Source organism: Carlito syrichta, unplaced genomic scaffold, assembly GCF_000164805.1.
Source record: "Carlito syrichta isolate Samal-C Ts95f unplaced genomic scaffold, Tarsius_syrichta-2.0.1 Scaffold304046, whole genome shotgun sequence".
Taxonomy (NCBI): domain Eukaryota; kingdom Metazoa; phylum Chordata; class Mammalia; order Primates; family Tarsiidae; genus Carlito; species Carlito syrichta.
Genome location: NW_007248142.1, coordinates 257,227 through 268,137, shown reverse-complemented (window position 1 = coordinate 268,137; position 10,911 = coordinate 257,227). Strand labels below are relative to the sequence as shown.

The 10,911-nt window shown below is 45.1% G+C and overlaps 1 protein-coding gene across 1 annotated transcript in view; it reads left to right on the top strand.

The window, feature by feature from the left end:
* The first annotated feature begins 339 nt into the window (after positions 1–339).
* PHC1 (polyhomeotic homolog 1) overlaps positions 340–10,911 on the top strand; it is a 30,333-nt gene continuing 19,761 nt past the window's right edge. The window contains exons 1-6 of the mRNA XM_008059434.2: positions 340–469; positions 2,346–2,503; positions 6,527–6,637; positions 7,728–7,808; positions 8,345–8,494; positions 9,058–9,213. Coding sequence (XP_008057625.1) covers positions 466–469; positions 2,346–2,503; positions 6,527–6,637; positions 7,728–7,808; positions 8,345–8,494; positions 9,058–9,213 — 660 coding nt within the window. The 5' untranslated portion in view covers positions 340–465. The remainder of the gene's footprint in view (positions 470–2,345; positions 2,504–6,526; positions 6,638–7,727; positions 7,809–8,344; positions 8,495–9,057; positions 9,214–10,911) is intronic.

Genomic DNA, 10,911 nt, shown 5'->3' with positions numbered 1-10,911 from the left:
GGTTCCCCTGGGGATCCGCTTCTCACTCTCTTCAGATTTAACTCTGAAAACTTCAACTCGTTGTGCCTCGCAGACTGTTCGTTGTCTTCATTTTCCATGTTTAATTTTGCAGTCGCAACATCGGGGGCAAAGGCGTATGGGTCTGGGATCCAGGAGTTCTGGCTTTGATGACAGTTTCCCCTGATTGTATTGAAAGATTTTAAGTTGATCCCTTTCCATCTCTGTTTCACCATCGGAAGACACGTTTTTTTAAAAAATAAGAATTCTATTTTTAGGGAGACGAGGGGTATACAGTTTGTAAGCGTTTTCATAAATGAATGTAGGAATTGCTGTCCCCTCTGTAGCTAGTGAAGGGGTCTCATGTCCGAGTCCAGCGAACTAAGTCCAGTAATCTTATACAACTTTGCCGTGCTGCCTCTAATCCTTTACCCACTTTTTTTCTTCACATGCTGATAATGAGGATTCATGGGTCTGTATCTGCTTAGTGCTTTGATATTTTGGCAAAAGGTGTGGGGAGAAGGTAGACTAGAGTTGAAGCTGATACGATTTTTCCTGTGTACTTTTGCAGCTATATCTGTGTGACATTAGCTAGTCCTAAGTAAAACCAAGGAGTTGGGAGGGGAAATGATGTGATCCCAGGATACTAGGAATGAAATGAGAAATATCCTCAACTTTATTGCCAAGGCCAAGCAGTTTGATTTTATTTACCTTGCTTGTTTGTTTGTTTTGAATGTAATCCCTAAGATCATTCCATTCACCTTAATGAAACTGTTGACAGCCCTTAGCAGAAATTCTGGTTTGATGTTTACATTCCTAAACAAAATCGTGTTTTGGTGACCTGATATTTCCAGCGGCCCAGTGCCTCGAAAGTAGAGAAGATAGCATGTAGGTTTAACGAGGGAGAGGAAAAAAGAATAAGTAAAAAAACTTATTGTCATTTAGTGCTGCTTTGGCGGAACATTTCTTGCTTCTCATCTCTTCTTTGCTTGGTTCTTAGCAATATTTTCATATGTGTCTTTTTGCAAATTTTAGTGGAGTTCCCAGAGGGTAAATTCTGACACTTTAGTAGACTAAAAAGTGAATCTTACTTTCTTGAAGATTTTCATTGTTGTATATTTGGTATACTTCATACCTGGGAGTCATTTGTTAACATGATACATTCAGTTTGAAGCCTTCTTTGCAATGGGGAAACTGAGGTATTAGGAGGGAAAGTGACATGCCTGAGATATTATTAGTATCCTGAGCCGAAACCAGGCAGCTGTTTGGGCTTCATGGGCTGTGGGTTAACTCTTTTGCTCCCTAGATTTATGACCTTCCCTGACCCACTTAACACATCTGTATCTTAAGGTTCTCCTCCATAAAATGAGGATAGCGAGTACTCATGTTGAGTGACACTGCGTTCATTACAGATTTTTTGGTTTGAAGGAAAAGCATATGCTAGTGTAAAGACTCGATACTTACTAGGGCAACTCCTTTTTTTTTTTTTTTTTTTTTTTGAGTTGGAGTCTCACTCCTTCACCCCTTCACCCAGCTGGAGTGCAGTGGCATGCATGTGCACGGCTACCCCAGCGTCGACCTGCTGGGCTCCGGTCATCCTTCCGCCTCAGCCTTCCGAGTAGCCAGAACCACAGACGCATGCTACCACGACTGGCTATTTAAAAAATTTTATTGTAGAGATGAGGTTTTGCCAAGTTGCCCGGGCTAGTCTCGAACCCGCAGGCTCAGGCAATCCACTCACCTCGGCCTCCCAAAGTGCTGGGATTACAGGCTGAACCACTGAGCCCGACGGCGGGCAACTTCTTTAAACCTCAGAAAACCTCATATCCACACTTAAAACGAGGATAATGGTTTTCACCTTGTAGCAATGTAAGAGACAGTAAAGGTGCAGTGCTTAGTCCAGTGACAGGAGGCAAATTGCGTTCTCTACAATGGTGACCATTGTTAAGATGATAATGATGCAATGGAGACAATGGGTTAACTGCAGATTTTAAGTGGGAAGGTTTTAAACTGTTAAAAAGTGCTATGGGAATGTAAGATAGCTTTTAGCATTGTAAGGTGCTGACTTACATTCTGCTAATGTAATTTAATGACAGCCATTATGAAGGAATACGTAAGAATTGTTTCTTGTGAGACACTGCGTAGCTTAAAAATATGGTGGTTGAGGAAGATATGTTTGCAGGAATGTACTGAAGATTTGGGAATTCTAAGATCAGAGAAATCACAGCTTATGGAGGAAGAGGAAGATTATTAGATAGCTTGTGGACTCATTGTGGTCTTGAATAATAACATGAACTAACAATATGGGATCAAGGTATACATTTTAATCCTTTACTGCTTCCATCTAGGTCTTGAGTCAGAGCACCAGCCTTGGGAACCCTGGACCACTATCATGGAGACTGAGAGTGAGCAGAACTCCAACTCCACCAATGGGAGTTCCAGCTCAGGGGGCAGCTCTCGACCCCAGATAGCTCAAATGTCACTGTATGAACGACAAGCAGTGCAGGTGAGGCTCAACCCCTAGGGGCCATGCTCTGTGAGTACTTGCTTGAGATAGGCAGTGATGCTGGAAGACAACTGTCCTTAGTTCCTTTCCTGTAAACTGGGGAGAGTTGGATTAGGTGATGATTAAGGTCTTTTCCAGCTCTGAGAATCACAGTTTACAAAGCTTTGGGCAAGCAAGCAATAAAATTCAGTCTTTCAGCTGTGGATTTTTAAACTAACATTCAGGCCATCTAGCTGGATTCTTTTTTTTTTTTTTTGAGTTGGAGTCTCACTCTGTACTCTGTCACCCAGTTTGATGTGAGTGGCACAATCAGGGCCACTGCAGCCTCGACCTGCTGGGCTCAGGCGATCCTGCCGCCTCCGCCTTCCGAGTACCTGGAAGTAGGTGTGTGCCACCATGCCTGACTATTTATTCATTTATTTATTGTAGAGACGAGGTTTTACCAGGTTGCCCAGGCTGGTCTTGAACCCCTGGGCTCAGACAGTCCTCTCACCTCGGCCTCCCAAGGTGCTGGGGTTATAGGCTTGAGCCACCGTGCCCAGCCCAGCCTCATCTAACTGGATTCTTTTTTTTTTTTTTTTTTTTTTGAGTTGGAGTCTCACTCTATCACCCAGACTGGAGTGAAGTGGCCGCTCCCGGCCACCGCAGCCTCAACCTGCTGGGCTCCGGCAATCCTTCCGCCTCAGCCTTCCCAGTAGCCGGAATTACAGGCATGCGCTACCACGCCTGGCTGATTTTTTGATTTATTGTAGAGATGAGGTTTCGCCAAGTTGCCCAAGAACGTCTTGAACCCGCGGGCTAACGCAGTCACTCACCTCAGCTTCCCAAAGGTGCGGGATTACAGACTGAGCTACCGAGCCCGGCTGTAGCTGGATTCTAACTAGCCATTTTTCTTCATGAACTGTCAGGTTTTATTTTTATTATTTATTTATTTATTTATTTTTGAGTTGGAGTCTCACTCTGTCGCCCAGACCTGCTGGGCTCCAACAATCCTTCCACCTCAGCCTTCCAAGTAGCTGGAACTACAGGTGCGCGCTACCACACCCGGCTAATTTTTTGATCTATTGTAGAGATGAGGTCTCACCAAGTTGCCCAGGCGGGTCTCAAACCCGCGGGCTCAGGCAGTTCACTCACCTCAGCCTCCCAAGGCGCACGGGATTATAGGCTGAGCCACCGAGCCCGGCTGAACTGTCAGGTTTCAATCTTTGACCTTTCTTGCAAGTTGCCTTGAGTAATGGAAGTATTATGGACCTCTTAGAGATTTATTTATTTATTTATTTTTTGAGTTGGAGTCTCACTCTGTCGCTCAGACTGGAGTGCAGTGGCTGCTCCTGGCCACTGCAGCCTCGACCTGCTGGGCTCCGGCGATCCTTCTGCCTCAGCCTTCCGAGTAGCCGGAACTACAGGTGTGCGCTACCATGCCCGGCTAATTTTTTTTGATTTATTGTAGAGATGAGGTCTTGCCAAGTTGCCCAGGCGGGTCTCGAACCTGCGGGCTCAGGCAATCCACTCACCTCGGCCTCCCAAAGCGCTGGGATTATAGGCTGAGCTACCGAGCCCAGCCAGAGATTTATTTTTAAACAAATAGCAAATCCCATGTTTTAAAAAAATTCTGTTTGGGGCTGGGCACGGTGGCTCATGCCTGTAGTTAGTCCCAGTGCTTTGGGGGGCTGAGGTGAGAGGATTGCCTGAGTCCGCGTTCAAGATCAGCTTGGGCAACTTGGTGAGACCTCATCTCTTAAAAAAAAAAAAAAAGAAAAAGATTTACTTTTAAACAAATAACAGATCCCGTGTTTTTAAAAAATTGTGTTTGGAACTGGGCATGGTGTCTCATGGCTGTAATCCCAGCACTTTGGGAGGCTGAGGTGAGAGGATTGTCTGAGCCCAGGGATTCGAGACTGGCAAGGGCAACTTGTCGAGACCTCGTCTCTGTGATAAATAAAAAACATTAGCTGGGTGTAGTGGTATGTGCCTGTGGTTCCAGCTACTTGGAAGGCTGAGGCAGGATTGCCTGAGCCCAGAGGATGAGGCCGCAGTGGTAGTAAGCATGCACTACACGCTTGCCTAGGCGTCAGAGCTGAGACTCCAACTAAAAAAAAAAAGAACAACAAAAAAACCGTAAAATTCCATTCTTCAGTTCACACTAAAACTGAATGACCAGTGTCATTCTTTTTTTTTTTTTTTTTTTTTTGAGTTGGAGTCTCCCTGGATCGCCCAGACTGGAGTGCAGTGGCCGCTCCCGGCCACCGCAGCCTCGACCTGCTGGGCTCCGGCGATCCTTCTGCCTCAGCCTTCCAAGTAGCTGGAACGACAAGCGTGTGCTACCGTGCCCGGCTAATTTTTTGATTTATTGTAGAGATGAAGTCTCGCCAAATTGCCCAGGCGGGTCTCGAACCCGTGGCCTCAGGCTATCCACTCACCTCAGCCTCCCAAAGCATGGGATTACAGGCTGAGCCACCGAACCCAGTTGACCAGTATCATTCTTATAAATATCTGTTAGCATTAAACTGTAGATATTTGAAGATGCTAATTAGTTAAAAATTTTGCTTGAGAGAATGTTTTAGAAGCCACTATTTTCCATTATTTCCAACCCTTTAGGGCTCTATTATTTTTACTATTTACTGAGAATATAGTCTGATTTTCTCTGGCATCTGTTTATTTTTGTTTTTGAGTTGGAGTCTCTCACTCTGTTGCCTAGACTGGAGTGCAGTGGCACACTCCTGGCTACCACAGCCTTGACCTGCTGGGCTCTGGCGATCCTTCTGCCTCAGCCTTCCAAGTAGCTGGACCTACAGGCGCACACTACCACACATGGTTAATTTTTGATTTATTGTAGAGATGAGGTCTCGCCAAGTTGCCATGGGTCTTGACCCCATGGGCTCAGGCAATCTACTCTCCTCGGCCTCCCAAAGTGCTGGGATTATAGGCTGATCCACTGAGCCCGGCCATCTATTTATTTTTAACTTCTCTAGTATTCCTATATCGCATATTTCCAGGTTAAATTTTGGAAGATAAGAGTTCATGTGAATTGCACTGCTTTTCTTTATATATGAGAATGGCCCATAGAATTATAATCATGAATCACTTAACAAGGGTACATTACTTTTTTTGTTTTTTGAGTCAGAGCCTCACTCTGTTGGCCAACCTGGAGTGCAGTGGCACGATCACTGCTCATTGCAGCTTTGGCTTTCTGGGCTCAGGTGATCCTTCTGTCTCAGCCTACTCAGTAACTGGAACTTTAGGTACATGCCATCATGCCTGGCTAATTTTTAAATTTTTATTTTGTCGAGATGAGGTCTTGCTATGTTGCCCAGGCTAGTCTTGAACAACTGGGCTCAAGCAATTATCTCACCTCAGCCTCCCAAAGTGTTGGGATTATAGATGTGAGCCACCACACCTAGTCAACAGGTATACATTCTGATAAATGTGCACTTAGGTGATTTTGTCGTCATGCAAATATAGAGTATACTTATAAAACTAGATGGTGTAGCCTATTGCTCTGACCACTGTTGTATATGACCAAATCATCGTGACATGGCATTGTGACATGGCACATGACTATAATTGTTTCTTCCAGTTTTTTTTTTTTTTTTTTTTGAGTTGGAGTCTCACTCTGTTGCTCAGGCTGGAGTGCAGCCACTGCAACCTCTACCTGCTGGGCTTCCAAGTAGCTGGAACTACACGTGTGCGCCACCATGCCTGGCTAATTTTTTGATTTATTATAGAGGTGAGGTCTCACCAAATTGCCCAGGCTGGTCTCAAACTTGTGGGCTCAGGCAGTCTTCTCACCTCAGCCTCCCAAAGTGCTGGGATTACAGGCTTGGGCCACTGTGCTTGGCGGTTTCTTCCAGTTTTTAAAGGATTATGTAGATTTACCGGTTAATGTAAAAATGGACAAATCGGGTGTCTCCCATCTCCTTTGTTTCTCCTTCTTGTGGCTCCTTTTGCTCAAATGCAGTCTTTGTGTAGAATAGGAGTTAGGAGTGATCCGTTCTAAATGTTCCATCCTCTCTCATTTCCTAGGCTCTGCAGGCCCTCCAGCGGCAGCCCAACGCAGCACAGTATTTCCACCAGTTCATGCTCCAGCAGCAACTCAGCAATGCCCAGCTGCATAGCCTGGCTGCTGTCCAGCAGGTGAGAGGTCAGCAGCTGGCTGACCCGAGAGGGAGGGGACAGGCACTACAGTTGGGGAGGGCAGGCTTTTGGGACATACTGCATCCTATACCAAGCAGGCTAGGGACAGTCTTCTCTGCCTGGTGTCCTGTAGGAGGAGGGATGGATCTTAGCTTCTGAGGTCACAGTAAGAACTACGGGAAATCCCCTTTTGCAGGTAGAATGGGTGTATTCTAGACCTGCATTAACTAATGTAGCCACTAACCACTTGTAGCTACTGAATGCTTGAAATGTGGACTTTAGAGTTTGAAGACTTAGTATGAAAAAAAGAATGTAAAATATTTCAGTAATTTTAAAATATTAATTACATGTTGAAATGGTAATGTTTTAGTTATATTGGATTAAGTAAATTTTGAAAGTTAACCTCTCCTGTTCCTTTTTACTTTTTTTTTTTTTGAGTTGGAGTCTCACTCTGTCGCCCAGACTAGAGTGCAGTGTCCGCTCCCGGCCACCGCAGCCTTGACCTGCTGGGCTCTGGCGACCCTTCCACTTCAGCCTTCCAAGTAGCTGGAACTATAGGCGCACGCTACCACCCCCGGCTAATTTTTTTGATTTATTGTAGAGATGAGATCTCGTCTGCCCAGGCGGGTCTCAAACCCTTGGGCTCAGGCAATCCACTCACCTCAGCCTCCCAAAGGTGCGGGATTACAGGCTGAGCCACCGAGCCCGGCTTCTTTGTACTTTTTAAAGATTTGCATAAGACAGTTAATTATTTGTGTGGCTCACATTGTATTTGTATTGGATAGCTCTGGGCTAGATGTATTCACTCATGATGTGAACTGCCGAAATGTTCTTCTTTCACCTAAAAGAAAGTGGGAGCAGGGCAGGTTGCCTGTCTGCCCGAGGAGGGTTATGTGGGGGAGGTTACTGGGTCAGCAGATGCGGTAATGGGGGAGGCTTCTGGGTTAGTGAATATACTTTTTCTTAGCTTAGAGTAGAATCTCTCTGTTCATAACGTGAAGTCTCTAAATTGTTTGTGTCTATGATTTATTACTGAAAGACTGAGAGCTTTTCCCTTGTCTGTCTCTGTTTTTCCCCTCCCCTTTAACAGGCCACAATTGCTGCCAGTCGGCAGGCCAGCTCCCCAAACACCAGCACTGCACAGCAGCAGACCACCACCACTCAGGCCTCAGTGAGTACTGCCCTCTCCACTGAGAGGCTTTTCTGCCTGGCGTTGTCCCTGGCTTGAACTGCTCTGTGCCACTCATCTGAGAGTGTTGATTGAGCCGTTAATGGATCGTTACTGCTTTTAGGTATGTAGGGACTAAGCACAAGAGAAGGCAACTACCATGAGTCTACACAGGAGTCTTTAAGAGCAAGTCTAGGAAAGGAGGGAGAAAATCCTGGTGAAAGCAGGAGATCACAAAAGAAGGACTAAGCTCTGGACCCTTCAGTGGGAGTAAAATCTGTTCCATTTCACTCTTTTGCCTTCTCAACTGTTAACACTAGTGGTTAGAGACTGTTGTCTTTTTTATTTTCTCTCACCTTGATAAAACCCTAGAGTAGCCAGGATGACAGTTTTGGATAGGAAGCTATTATTCATTTTCCCCTGACTCCAGTAACGTGAGATTGTCTGTTCTTGACTGTGGCACCCTGAATTTGTCAGTCGTGTACATTTCCTTTTGCCTCTCCCACATCCTTAGTCCTGGTTCTTTCTGTACCATACAGATAAATCTGGCCACCACGTCGGCCGCCCAACTCATCAGCCGATCCCAGAGTGTGAGCTCTCCTAGTGCCACCACCTTGACCCAGTCTGTGCTACTGGGGAACACCACCTCCCCACCCCTCAACCAGTCCCAGGCCCAGATGTATCTACGGGTAAGCCACAGATGCAGACACCATTGCCCCAGGGGCATAATTTTCTGTTTCTGGCAAGGATTTGAGTGAAAACCATTTTCTTTAGCCATGGTTACCTAGACGTTTTGAGACAAGTTGATCTATGTCCCATATCCTAGAAGTGGTGCTTAGTATTCATATGTAGCCTGCAGATTACGTTGGCCTAAGCTGGAAAATGTCGGCCTTGACATTTGACTAAATTAGTTGCTAGTGTTAAACCTTTGGCTCACTTTTGCAAATTCTAAGTGTCATCTCTCAGCCTGCCTTACCATATTTAAGCACTTGTTCTAAACTCCTGATTTCCTCAATGTCTTTGATGTTTGATTCTTCATTGTCAATCCATAGTTTTCTGTACATTCTGGGTTTTCTTCTGGATGGTTCATCGCATTTGGAGCATAAGAGGCTCCTGGGTTGGTGTGGAGAGGGGCGGGGCGTAGCTGTTTAATATCTTCTGTTTATTTTCTCTTGTGGTCCTTCCCTTCCATTTCTTCTGTCTCTTCTTTTCCTCTTGTCCTCTTTGCTGTTCCTCTTCCTCTCCTTGCCAGCCACAGCTGGGGAACCTGTTGCAGGTAAACCGAACGCTGGGCCGGAATGTGCCTCTAGCCTCCCAACTCATCCTGATGCCTAATGGGGCAGTGGCTGCAGTCCAGCAGGAAGTACCATCTGCTCAGTCTCCTGGAATTCATTCAGATGCAGACCAGGTCAGTGGCAAGCACTTGCCCTGTGCTGGGCACTTGGGAGGATGGAGGGAATGACCATGGACAGGGCTCACCTTTCTGTTCCATTACCACTTTTGAGAATTCCTATTGTTTGTGTGTTTTGTTCCCTCAGTTGCTACCGAATGTGAATGTCTTACAGCTTTGGGTTAGAAAGGCAAGATGTGCCTGAAAATAGTCCTATTTATCTGGAGAGTCTTATTCTCAATACAGGCTAAATTTTTTAACCTGTATCCTTCTAGTCCTCTGTGGCTGAGTTTTAATCAGTCTTCTTTCTCATAGTACTGTCTTCTGAAGATAAGGTATGGTTGAGGGAATTCTTTTGTTAGTTAGATGTGAGTGAGTTGCTAGAGAAATGTTTGGTTCCTTTTGCTCATGAGTTACTTAGTTGTCAACTTTGTCTCCTGTTCCGGTTCACTGTTTTTCCCAGTAAAGGTCTTCCTCAGTGTTATTTCCCATGACTTATTCTCAAATGCATATATTTTTGAGTCTGAATTTTTAGCTTCTTATGGATGGGATACAACCTGATATGTGTAACTGCTTGAACAGTGCCTGGACATCGTGAGTGTTTAAGTGTTAACTGTTATTAATGTAGCAAACATTCATTCCTTAGCCTTGGATGCCCAAGAAAGTCATGATCTCTGCCTGTATGGAGATCATAGACCATTCAAACGCCAGAGATTAAACACTAAAAGATTTCATCCTTTTAGTTTGTCAGTTAGCAAGTAAACATTGAGCTCTTCTGTTGATATGCTCAGCTATGTACCACTGGCCTTCCGTATCTATGGGTCCTGCAGAACCATGGGTTCTGTGTCCATGGATTCAACCAATCACAGATCGAAAATATTCAGGGAAAAAAAACAGTAAAAAATAATACAATAATAAAAATACAAATAAAAATACAGTGTAACTAATTCCATAGCATTTATATTAGGTATTATAAGTAACCTAGAGATGAATTAAAGTATATGAGGGGATGTGCTATATGCACAGGTTATATGCAACTACTACTCCATTTTATAAAAGGGACTTGAGCATCTGTGGGTTTTGGTGTCCACAGGGGTTGTGGAACCGACCCCCTGCAGACATCAAGAAACAAATTTACGAGACATTTTGTAGGATTAAAAAAGAAATTTGAGTCAAAGAGCTTAGAGAACAAAAGTATTAAACTAAATGGCACAAACTTATTTTTTTTTTCTTTGAGATGTTGTCTCACTCTGTTGTCCAGGCTGGAGTGCAATGGTACGCTCATGGCCACTGCAGCTTCAACCTGCTGGGCTCAGGCGATCTTTCTGCTTCAGCCTTCCAAGTAGCTGGAACTACAGGTGTGCACTACCATGCCCAGATAATTTTTTGATTTATTGTAGAGACAAGGTCGCGCCATGTTGCCCAGGCTGGTCTCGAACCCATGGGTTTGGGCAAACCTCTTGCCTCTGCCTCCCAAAGTGCTGGAATTACAGATGTCAGCCACCACACCTGGCCTAAATGGCACTAACTTTGACACATGAGTTTGGAGGAGTTCGCTGTTTTACTTTGCAGTGAACTGGTATACTTAAGCAGAATCGTATTTTTTTTTTTGAGTTGGAGTCTCACTGTGTTGCCCAGACTGGAGTGTAGTGGCCCCTCCCGGCCACCGCAGTCTCGACCTGCTGGGCTCCGGCGATCCTTCTGCCTCAGCCTTCC